Here is a 12,717-nt window from a genome sequence, read left to right as displayed (position 1 = left end):
AGCTTCCTAATATTCCATTATATAAACATACCTGTATTTATTTAATCCATCCCCCGTTCCAGAAATTTTAACTTGTTTTCAATATCTTGTTGCCAAAAACAAAGCTGCAATGATATGAGTTTATTCCTTATTAATTTTATAAATCTTTATTAATTTGGTATTTATTATCACCCTTCCCCCTTCTCCAAACTTTGCAATTAACCCCAAAATTAATTTCCTTGGTTTATTAGGAACCGATTTTATTGTCCAATCTGAAAATCTTCTCAGCTTTGGCCATATTATCTTAAGCAAGCTCTCTTCTGAGCTGCCTGTGTCCAGTAAATGTTAAGCAGTAAGTACTCTTGGACATGGCTGCCTCCACTCTTGTTTGTGGCATGGGGCTAAGGGGGTCAATGTCATGGGCTTCAGGCTCTATGTTCAAAGGCCAGTTAGTTAAGTATCCAAAGACTGTTTGCCTAACTGGAAACAGCTGTTATTTAAATGCTGGCAGTTAGTTTCAAAAGAACTGGGCAAAAGAGCATGGGTGGATCAACACAAATCCATCACCAATACTGGAAAGGCAGTGTGTTAACAGCTCCATCTTCCCTGTGGAAAACAGCTCAGAAAGGTATCCGTGTCAAATCACATACAATTAATAAGGTTGTAGAAAAAAGGAGAAGGAATAATATTGGGGAAAACAATTGGCTGACCTTACGCATCTCTTGATTTACAAGCTTAGTCTCTGAGATCCCCCCTGTTGCTATGTGAGACCAATTCAGCAAACATGTTTCCAGTTGCTGGTTTTGGTGTTCTGTAACTGACAATTTTCTCTTGCAGCTGACACAGCGCTTGGCACTGATGATGTATATGATGAGAAGGGTTGCCAGTGTGATGTATCAGTCGAAGACCTCACCCCACCGCTTAAAACTGTCATTCGAGCTATCAGGTTGGTGGAAAACCTTTGACAAAATGAGCCAGAGAACTACCTCTGATTATTTGAATTACTACATTGCTAAGTTCTTTTTCCTACAGGTAAACCTCCTGAAATAATAGTTTCTCTGCTCCTGTTCATTCACATGCCTATTAAATTCTGAAATATATTTTCTTAATACAAAACTCTACTGTGTTCGGCACAAAGTGTGTTATAAAAGGAGGCAGGATTCGAAATGCCAGGCCATGCCAGAGAGATTCCACGCGAAGTGGCTTGTCATGAGAACCTGTGGGCTTTGAGGACATTTTGTGTATGGATGCAATTGGATTTTTAAAATTATTTTTATGACTTGATGCTCTGATCCATGTTCTGTATCTTACATCAAAGAAAAATCCCACTAGGTTATTTCAAAACAGGTTGAATTCCAAAAAGGGGAAACCTAAGGTCCTCTGCAGTGACTTGCTCCTCTCTGGCTGAATGTAATGCTAAGCACTGATCTTTTGTTTTTTTAAGTTTTTATTTAAATTCCAGTCAGTTACCATACAATGTAGTATTAGTTTCAGGTGTGCAATATAGTGATTCAAAACCTCTATATAACACCAGTGCTCATCACAAGTGCCGTCCTTAATCCCCATCACCTATTTCACCCATCCCCCCACCCACTTCCCCCCTGGTAACCATCAGTTTGTTCTCTACAGTTAAGAGTCTGTTTCTTGGTTTGTTTCTCTTGTTCCCCTGCGATCGTTTGTTTTGTTTCTTAAGTTCTACATATGAATGAAATCATATGGTATTTGTCTTTCTCTGACTGACTTATTTCAACTAGCATTATACTCTCTAGCTCCATCCATGTTGTTGCAAACGGCAAGATTTCATTCTTTTTACGGCTGAGTAATATTCCATTGTGTATATATACGACATCTTGGTTTTCTTCTCAGATCTTGGGTTAGGGTTAGGATTAGGCTTAGGGTATGTGCCTGGTGTCCTGCATTTCAGAGACCTCTCCAGAGGGTTATTTAGAGTTTAGGAGTAGGGTTAGGATTAGGATTTGGGTTAAGATTAGGGTTAGGTTATGTGCCCAGCATCCTGCATTTCAGAGATCTCTCCAGAAAACAAAACCCCAGACTTCTGCTGGGGTGAGAATACAATTGGCAGCCATCCACCAAGATAAGGCAAGGAGGGGACTTGGGGCTCGAAATACGCTTTAAATAGATACTCAATTTAAAAGCTGATGTTAATGTGCTTCCTCTTCCAATAGAATCTAAAAGAGTACCCAAAGCAACTTACCTTTATGTTTCCAGGGTCCACTCCCTCCAAAATTTAGGATCTGGACTAAATAAACTGCTGCAAACTCAGCCTGCCTAGTTTAATCCCTTTGGGAGAATTTTAATCTGTCCATGAACCCTGAGTGACTTTGTTGCAAAGAAGTACCTCTGATCTTTTTGGCCCTCTCTGCCTCTTACCAAAAAGCCAGAAGAAAACTTAAAATATCCAACCCAACTTAGCTATCCAGATACTTAGTCTAATTTCAGAGATCAGCTTGACTGATTATTTGCTTCTGTTTTTAGTTGGTCATTTTGTATCGTTAGACATTGCTTTACTTGATGTTTGGGAATCACTGGGAAAGCAGAAATGAGTTATAAAGATTTTGATAAATGTTTGTTAAGGCAAAGAAAATCATGGTTGATGAAAATGTGTACCCGAGAAGATACTTAAACCTTGTCTGTAATGGCACCCTAAAAAGAAGTGAAGTAAAACCCAGTTACTTCTCAACGGAACCCTTGAGCAACAAACGCTACGGGTGGAGGACCATACCTTCTTATGTGGCTTGGACCATCCTAGATTATGCCTCTTGTCTCATCATAATTGTTCATTGTTGATACTCCCTGTCTTTCTCAAAATATCCCAGTTTGGACAATTATATGATCACCCCACCCCTGGGGAGCCTAGAAGCCTTGGGTAATATTTAAGCCCAGAAAACCCAAGGGTATGTAGTAAAATGATGCTTGAAGCCTTCAGTTAAAAGGGACAGAAAGGATCTAGAACTGCATTGTCTAATATGGTGACCAGTGGCCACATGAGGCTAGTTAAATTTGAATTAATTTAAATTAAATTTAACTTAAAATGCAGTTCATCAGCGGCACTACCCACATTTAAAGTGCTCAGTAGCCACAAGTGTCTACTATCCTGGGCACAGAAGCCACAGTGCCTTTGCATCATTGCAGAAAGTTCTATTGGACATTGCTGGGGGAGAAGTCACCTTGAAATTCTTTACATTCATTCATTATATCCCTCAAAGACCCTAAAGTGAAGGTGGGACAATTCATCCGCAGATTAGTCTGACTTGCAACAAGTACCATAAAATCTTATCTAATGGAAACAGATTAGGTTTCCTAAAAGTCGTACTTAACCCAATTTGTTCATTTCCCAAGACCTTCGGAAGCTTTCTGCTTTTGCCTCACAACCTATAAAAAGAATTGTGAGCTGCAAGAAAGAAACCGAAATAGGTTTATTCTGCTAGCTAAGCACTTTAGCGGCAGCTTAAGATTTACTTTTATACCATCCTTTTGAAACTTGCCTGATTTTTGTAAAGTCCTTTGCAGAATTCCCTTGCTTTTCAGAATTCTTTCTTGGTTCTTATTTTTAACAGGGCTTTATTATTTACATGTATCTCCTTTTTGTGAATTTCTGAAGCTTTCGGCTTGCTCCTCTGTGACACTCGAGGGCGATGGTTTTCTCCCCCATATCCTGATTCTGAGTTCCCCTTAAAATTTGTGGATTCTCTAAAAATTCAATAGTTACACTCAATAGTTAATAACTTCATTGGAAATCTTTGACTCGTGATACTACTTACTTTCTAAAAATACATGATTAAAAGACCCACCAGTACAATTGGCAGTTCTGAAAAGGAGTTTACTGATGTAAATCCCTAAATCTTATGCAAAAGTGTCCTTTTCTTGAGTTCCATTAAATAAATAAACTGCATAGCAGTTGACAGGAATGTCTTTGGCCAGAACATACTCATTTCTTACAGCTCACCTGAAGTGGTATTTTATATATATTACGTTCCTGATTGCAAGTGTGAACTATCTATCATTCACCTCTAAAATAGCAACTTTGTTTTGGCATTTTCCTTGTTATTTTTTGGTCTTTTGACTATTTAATATGAATAGTTGAATATGCCTTTTGTCCTCCCGTAGCTCTTAGAATGACAATAGTTTTTCCTAAGAGTCAAATTAAAATTAAGATGTGTAACAGAAAATATGTATTCCACTGCAAGGATGACAATATGGAAAACAAAACCACTGCATCCCCAAAGAGCAAAATAGGAGCTCTTACTTTGGCTATTAATATTTACTAAGCATCTGCCATTTTCTAATTTCTAGTTATTTTGGGGAGTAAAGATTCTCTGAGATGACTAAGGCCACTGTCTGAACTTGTCTGGATTATATTACCCAAACGCACTTTGAGACTTTTTTTTCAATGACTGACGTCACTTTTTATAGTGACGAACAATGGCTATTCTTAGACATTTCCAAAATATGTCTTAAAAATCAGAAGACTACTTAGTTTTGTATAATTCCTCCAGGATTATCACAGATTATCCTCAAAATATTATTTAGTGGGAGTGCACAAAGTTGCTGGAAATGTGATTTAAACTCATTACTGGGAGTGAAAATTGTACTTATTTTTAACAAAAGCTCTGTATCTTGTTAATGATTTAATACAATGTTAATTTTCTTTTCATTCACTCGTACAAATCAGTTTCTAAATAGAAAGATGAGGGGCACCTGGGTGGGTCGGTGGGTTAAGCGTCTGCCTTCGGCTCAGGTCCTGGGATTGAGCATGCAGAGTCTGCCCCTCCCCCTCCCCTCCTCCTGCCTGCATGCTCTCTCAAATAAATAAATAAAATATTTTATGAATAAATAAATAGAAAGATGACATTAGCAGGGAAGTAAACAGATTGACAAGCAAATTGATAAACTCTTGAACATTCTACACACTCACTTTTCATTTTATCATGGCATATTCATTTGTTAGGGCCACCACAACAAAATACCACAGACTGGGTGGTTTCAACAACAGAAATTTACTTTCTCCAGTCCTGGAGGCTGGAAGTCCAAGGTCAAGATGTCAGCAGTGTTGTTTCTTCTGAGGCCTCTCTCTTTAGCTTGCAGATGGCCACCTTCTCTCTGCGTCCTCACGTGGTGTTCCCTCTGTGTGTCCACAGATACGGGTCTACATCTCTTCTTCTTATAATGACACCAGTCAGGTTGGATTAGGCCCTACTCTAAAGGTCTTATTTCAACTGAATCACTTCTTTTAAAGCCCTGTCTCCAAATACAGTTACATTCTGAGGTACTAGGGGCTAGGGCTTTAACATGTGAAATAACAATTCAGATAACACCTGGCAAGATACCAGTTTTCCTATCACTGTTTAACAAATACTTTCTCAGGCACAATATCAAAATTTTCAGATTAAAAATAAACCCATCAATTACCTTAAATATGATCCCTCACAATATAAAACGTTGACTGTTACCTTTCAAGCTTGTACTTGGCACTGTGTAAACACTACGTAAGTGAGAATCTTGCACAATATTTCTCACAAAAATTAATATACGCTCATTAATTCAAAATAGTAAGTAATATAAATAAATAATACATAATAAATAAATAATAATGTTTAAAGTTATATTCAATACAAGTCTATATTTATAAAAGAGTTTCAGAATAATGTTTTTATAATAATTTTTTTATTTGAGTATAGTTGACACACAACGCTACATTATTTTTAGGTGTACAATATAGTGATTCAACTTCTCTCTATGTTATGCTGCACTCACCCCAACTGTAGCTACCGTCTGTCACCATACAACACTATTACAGTCTGATTAACTATATTCCCCATCCTATGCATTTTATTCATGTGACTTATTCATTCCATAATTGGAAGGCTGTACCTCCCATTCCTCTTCACTCTTTTAGCCCAGCCTCCAACTCTACTTACCTCTGGCAACCATCAATTTGTGCTCTGTATTTATAGGTCTGATTCTGCTTCTTGTTTGTTTATTCATTTGTTTTGTTTTTTAGATTCCTTATATGAGTGAAATCGTAAGGTATTTGCCTTTCTCAGTCTGACTTATTTCACTTAACACTATACCCTCTAGATTCATTAATACTGTCACAAATAGCAAGATATCATCCCTTTTATGGCTGCATAATATTCCATACAAAGATATAGATAGATAGATAGATGATAGATAGATAGATAGATAGATATGTATGTATATATATGTGTGTATGTGTGTGTGTGTGTGTATATATATATATATATATATCTTCTTTATCCATTTGTCTATGGATGGACACGTGGGTTGCTTCCATATTTTGGCTATTGTGAATAATGCTGCAATAAACATAGGGGTACATGTATCTCTTCAAATTAGTGTTTCATTTTCTTTGGGTAAATACCCAGTAGTAAAATTACTGGATCATATGGTAGGTCTATTTTTAATTTTTTGAGAAGCCTCCATACTGTCTTTCACAGTGACTGCACCAATTTACATGCCCACCAACAGTGCATGAGAATTCCTTTCTGTCCACATCCTCACCAACACTTGTTATTTCTTATCGTTATTTTAGCTCTCAGAATAATAATTTTTAAAAATAAAAAGGAATGTTTGTATTTGTTTTCCTATACTGAACTGGCTAGATAAATTCTGAGATATGCATACCAAGGCATCATAGAAGTGTTATGTGAAGGATTTATTACACAATTGGAGAATGAGCTCTGTCTGTTAAGATGATGCAGTGCAAAGCTCACCTGCCTCCTACCTGCAGTTTTTCATAGAATTACTCTAAGATCACGGCCATTCTTAATGAGATCCTCAACAACAACTGTTCTCTTGTCAACTTGTTTTATACAACTATTTCTGTCAGTTGTCAAGAAATGAATCAGAATACCATCCAGCCTATTCTTCTTGTAAAGATAACCAAAACAACCCAATGGAGATTACTCATCATTCTGAACAGAAATGACCGAGAAGTTGATTGTATCACGGTCTTAACTTCTCGTAACATATCAATGCCGTAATCACCATGCCTGCTATGTTTCACTGCTACACAACCTTTTATTTCCCAGGCCAAACCAGCCTTCTAGAAAATCAAATGAATAAAGAATTCTTTAGGTGAAGCTGCAGCCTTTATCTTGGCACCATTAGCTAACTCTACCCCCAGCTGCCACACTCCTGAGAGCTGCTCAGAGAAGTGATCCAAGAAATGACAGCCTCTGGGCAACCTTGGGCAACCCATGTCACCTCTCTGTGCCTCGATTCTTTATTGGTGAAGTGAGGAGAGGAATGGGATTGACTTTGTAGGGCTCTGGTGAGGATTGATTGAATTAACTTTTGCAGAGTTCTTAGAACAGTGCTGAGCACATGCTAAGCACTACATAAATGCTAGCTCTTATAACCTCCAGGTCTCTGGGCTCCTTACTGCCTTCCCAGCATGCTGCCTACCCTGCCCTTCCTCTGCTCAGGCCAGACCCTCTCCTTTCTGAGCCCCACTGACTCCCGTGGTATGTCATGGGAGAGGAGCGCTTCTTTCTCTCTTCTGAGGGGTGCTCCCAACTTCCAAAAGTTTGTGGCCTTGCCTGACTGCACCCCCTCCCCAAGGAAGCACTTGCTATTACCCCTTGAAGTCATGTCCTCACCACCTGTGCTGAGGAATCACTCAGAGCAGCACCACTCAGGGCAGGAAGAGCAATTTTTCCACCCAACCACAAGGCAATGTTCCGGGTAGATTTCTCCCCCTTCCTCCTCGGGCTGAGCTTGCTGTCTTCCCAGGCATCCTCCCAAGGAAAGGACTATGAAAGGGAGAAGTTACCTCTCCTCTCCCCTCCCCGCCACCAACCCACACAGAGGCCTGGCTATAAACTCTTTGGTTCCTCCCAAAGAATCAGTTCGTGCACTCTAAAAACAAACAAACGAAAAAACCAAAAACAAAAAATATAGAGCTTCTACTCTGCACCAGACACCAGAGTAGACATTAACAAGAAAGATGGATCCCTGCTTAGAATCTTGAAGGGCTGCCAGAAAAAAACAGGGTCAATTATGAGGCAGAGCAACAAATCACTACAATAATAGAAGTCCAGGCTATTTGAGCAGATAGAAAGTCGGCACTTAATGTGGGAGATGGCATACAGGAAGGCTTTCTGGAAGAAGGGGCATCCTAGCAGAGATCTGGTGGCTTTGTAGGTACCAGCCAGGTTACTGAAAGGGGTGTGAGTTTAGGCAGAGGGAACTGCAGTTGCTGAGAACCAGATCTGAAGAGGGTATCAGAAAGTATCTGTGCTGCTGGGGGTAGAGAACATGGGGAGGAGAGGTCAGACTCAAGGGAGGAGCAAGAACCTTCACAACAAGCAGGAAGGCGTGGAGGCTAAGTACAGAAGTAAATCTGTCAGACTGGAGCTTTATTCTAATACTTAGGACAATGACTAACTTAAAGGAATGGATTGGAGAGAGGGAACCATTGTTCTTACCATACCTGGCTCTGCCGGGGGCCAGCCAGTGGTGATGAAGAGTCCCGAAGGACAGATTTTGGAGCTCTTCAGACATGAGAAAGTGCTAGGATTTGGGTAGTCAGAGAAGACAGAGTGAACGAGCAGGAGGAATCAGGATGGGACCTCTGGGGGGAGCTGATCACTCGGAGGCTGGCTTGTGGGAAGTGGGTGCGTTGTTGCAGCTGGTGAGTTTCTCCTGCTTCAGAAGCCCAGGAGAAAAATCTGGAATGGGGACTAACTTGGTAGTCATCCGCACAGACATAGATGCTTTGCAGAAGCATCACCCCAAGGCGGGGTGTGGGAGTGAAGACAGAAGACGGTCACTGCAGGATTTGAGGCTCACAGTCCTGTAGGGAGCTGCAAAAGGAAGAAAGCTCTGGAGACTAACGCCCCTTCCAGACCAACGGAAAACCGCGGGGCGTGGCGGAGGAGGGGCCAGCAGACAGCGCTCTGAGCCCGAGGCGCGCTCCCCTGTGTTCAGGGCTGCTAAGAGGTCAAGAAGGTGAAGTGTGAGACGGTCCTTTGGCATTGGCAACTAGGGGGTCGTCAGTGACTTTGGAGAAAAATTCAATAGAGGCAAAAGGGTTTGAAGCCAGATGGTAAACAGAACATTCTTCTAAATTATCAGAATCTTTCACTCTACTAAGAACATAGATAAAATGTCAAGAATGTCTTTGCAACTAGCAAAGGCTCATCAACTCTTCTAAAATTGCTCAGATCTGATCAGCAAAAAGAAGAACCATGATGACTTGTCAGAGTTTCTCAGGCGGGTATGCAAATCAGCCCTTGCTGTAACCCTGCTTTGGGCGACAAGAATTTCCAGTTTTCTGGCCCTTGTGTTCTTCCTATTCTGAAGGGCACATGCGGGACCATTGCCTGGACAGTCCCCTAAAATGCATTCTCAACTCTGAATCCTTCTTAAATCTCGCTCCATACTTGAGACAAGAATACTCTGCAAATAGAGAAGCAGAGGCACATGTTTGCCGTTGTGGGTTTTTGTTAAACCTACAAGCTGTTTAATCATCACCCGTTCTTAATTTTGCTGATAGCGTCTCTGCTATTTTAGCAGAGGTGATGAGTCTTTGTTTGCAAGTCACTGTTAAGACATTCTTGACAGCCAAGTCTATGGCATGTTACAGTAAAGGATGCTGCTAGAAGAACATTTTATGGATCATTTAACACATATTTTTAAAGGAATATTCTTTTTTGCTTGTTTCTGTTTTGAAGATAATTGTTTGTGGCCACATTTTGCTCTGAGGCTGCATTAAACTAGTGTTTTCACGGAAGACACACTTCGCAGCATCTAATTTCTAACCGTTTATTTGGTTATAATATAAACTGAAACTCCTATTCATTGCTATGACTAAAAATATTCAAGAGCAATCAATAGGTATGGGCACTTTATTTATTTACTTCTTCATTTCATACTTTAAAAGCTTATGCAGAATTTTATACTTCTAGGAAAACAAAATCCCCAGATTTAGTTACTGGATCAATGCTCACAAAATCCTAAGAGGAGAGTTAACCATTTGCAGACTTGCTTGAATCCAGAAGTTCTTGCTTGGGTTCTACTATTCTTATTCCCTTAAAAAAAAAAAAAAAAAAAAAAGCGTAGGAGAGCTTACCAACTCCCGAATATAAAACACAATAATAACATGTATTAGAAGAACAACATCCATGTGCCAACAGTTGTGGCCAGAGAACTGGTCCTGTTCCCTAAGTCAGCCAGGTGGGAGCTTACTACCATAAGGCATCTAATGGACTGTGTACAAGGGGTGCTAATTTACACATCTCCAGCAAGAACTGAAAGGCAGAAAATGAGATTGGTCAGTGCATCCAGGAACTCCTGGGTCTCCTTAGTCACTGGCTAGTAGCCCAATGTAAGATGCAAGAAAGGCAAAGGAGTCTTGGATGTATAATTCTATAACTAGTTTTGAAGGGTTTTCAGAGTTTAAATACTGTATACACAAATGCAAATCTGCATTACTGAGTCCTGTTTATGTATTAACAGAGAAGTAACATTAATAAATCATCCAAACAAGTAACACATATGCCTTTAATGGTGACCCCAAATATCAAGTTCCACAGTCTTAGTTGTCTGACAAGTTTGCTCCGTGATCAGCACCATCCCCTGACCAATCTCTGAAAAAGGCAAAAGAGGGCTGCCTTGGGGAAGTTTTGGTAATCCAAAGGCCCTGGATCACTTCAAGAATGAGCCCGAGGGCTCTTGCTTTTAAGGCAGATAGATGTTGTGTTTCTTGCAGAGAGTCAGAAGTCAGGGGGTAGAATTTTCCATCCTGGGAAGGAGTAGGTTATGGAACGCATGTCAGGAGAGTAAATCAACCCAACTGGCCAACAAACGGAAGAAAAGGGGTCAGAGGGAGAAACACACATCCACACCAAAAACATGATCTGGGAACATAAGGGACCATTTCTGCAGCCTGGACAAATTTGGTGATATAATCCCCAGAGGTGGGGGTGCAGAGGGTAAAGGACTGTCCTCTCCAGAAATTGTTTCCTATCATTCATACCAATCTGGGTTAAACGCTTCTCTTCCGCACTCCCACTGGCCTGAGCTTCCCACCCCTTCCACTCACACACCTTCTGCCCTACCAGACGAGAAGGGCTCAAGCAACAGGGTTTATTTCTTCATGGCCGGATCCCTGGCATCAGGCACAGAGCCTGGCATGTGGTGGGCACTCAGTAAACTTCTGATAGGTGAGCGAAAGAATCCAGGAGCGAGTTCTTGAGTCCCACGCGTCAGACTCGCCTGTGGCATCGCTTAGGGAAGCGGCCATACGGAGCTCATCTAAAGAGCAAATGAGGCTCTTGGATCCTGTCGGAGCTCCTGGCCCCAGTGACTGCTGCCTTCCACAAGGACTGGAGAGAGGAAGAAACTGGAGACAAGTAATCACTAGAGGCTCCTTCACCTCTGCCGGCTCCCTTTCAGCGGAGTCAGTGCTCCCCAGCGCCTAGCACAGAACCCAGCACAACAGCCTGGTAGGCACTCGATGAATACTTACTGAAAGAAAATGAATCCGTCACCCCGCACTCCCTTTCCCTTCGGAGGAAGTCCTTTAAAAAACGAACGAAACTTACTAACTCCTCCTTGCATGAAACTTCCGAGTCACTCAGGGAAGGGGGTCGGGAAACACTCAGGTTCGGATTGGAGGCCTGCCACCAAAGCACACTGACACTCTGCCTTGTGGGTATGACATGGGTGACGAAGACTTAGCACAACCCACCGTCACCTCTTTGCATGGCGGCGGGGAGCTTGGAGATCATTCTGCCCCCTCTCCCTTCCCACCTCCGTTTCAGAAGTTCTCAACCTGGGCTACTCCGTGGAATGACCTGAAGGGTTTAACAAAATCTCTGGGACCACACCCCGGATCAGCGAAGACGGACGGGGGACCGAGGCATCGGCATCTTGTGCGGTTCCCGGGAGCAGCCAAGCTTGGGAAGTACTGCTGTCCCAGCCAGTCAAGCTGCCTCTGCAGTTCACAGTCGGCTGAGCCCTGTCCGCCCGGCCCGCGCTTTGGCTGCGGGCCGGGCTCGTCCATCTGTTCCGTGGCGGCCGCAGTCGCTGCCGCTCGTCTTCTAATCGTTCTTGTATCTCTGCATATTCATATGCAATGTCGTTACCCTGATTTAGACGGCTGGAACAAGACTTTTGCAAGATTTTATAACTCATGGCAGCACAACAAATGCACCTACATTTCCTTATAAGTGCACATGTGTTTGTGTGTATATATAGATATATTCTACCCGGAGTTTAACTTTGCTTTAGTTATTTCTTCGGGCTTAGAAAATTCTGAGTAGACTTCCTTCGGTTTCAACAGGAGGTGCCAGTTGATTAGGTTTGTTGATGAATCTTTTCCCCCCTCTAGTGGTACTGCGGGGCATGTCAGCTTTGTGCAAGAGGTTTCCTTCTCTTAGACTCCCAGCTCGCCTCTTGGTTCTCCACAGCATCGGAGGAAGCGAACTTTAAGAGCTTTTGCTCTTCGCTGCTGTCTTGGTTCCGGCGGTGCAGTTTACGCTCATGAAAAAAAGAAGCCAGTGAGAGCGGAACTTACTCCTCAGCCTTTTTTTGGTCCTGTAAAGGACCACCCAACGACACCAGTAAGAACAGGCCATTCACTTGGCAGCTTTATTGAGAACCTGTGTGCCAAACATATGTGAGTGAAAATTATTTTTTGAGCTTGTGGTATATCAGAGTATCTTTTTTGTTGTTGTTATTTTGTGTTAA

General features: G+C 41.6%; 1 protein-coding gene across 5 annotated transcripts in view; it reads left to right on the top strand.

Annotated features, from left to right (window-relative positions):
* The window catches only part of KCNQ5 (potassium voltage-gated channel subfamily Q member 5), a 502,673-nt gene that overhangs the window by 477,358 nt on the left and 12,598 nt on the right, over positions 1-12,717 (top strand). For 4 of the 5 annotated variants that reach the window (XM_021693115.1, XM_021693113.1, XM_021693114.1 and 1 more), the window contains one exon: positions 817-925. The exons of the other annotated variant lie outside the window; for it this stretch is intronic. In XM_021693115.1, coding sequence (XP_021548790.1) covers positions 817-925 — 109 coding nt within the window. The remainder of the gene's footprint in view (positions 1-816; positions 926-12,717) is intronic. 5 annotated transcript variants of the gene reach the window in all.

Source organism: Neomonachus schauinslandi, chromosome 8 (assembly GCF_002201575.2).
Source record: "Neomonachus schauinslandi chromosome 8, ASM220157v2, whole genome shotgun sequence".
In the NCBI taxonomy this organism is placed as follows: Eukaryota; Metazoa; Chordata; class Mammalia; order Carnivora; family Phocidae; genus Neomonachus; species Neomonachus schauinslandi.
This window is presented reverse-complemented; position numbering and strand designations above follow the sequence as displayed.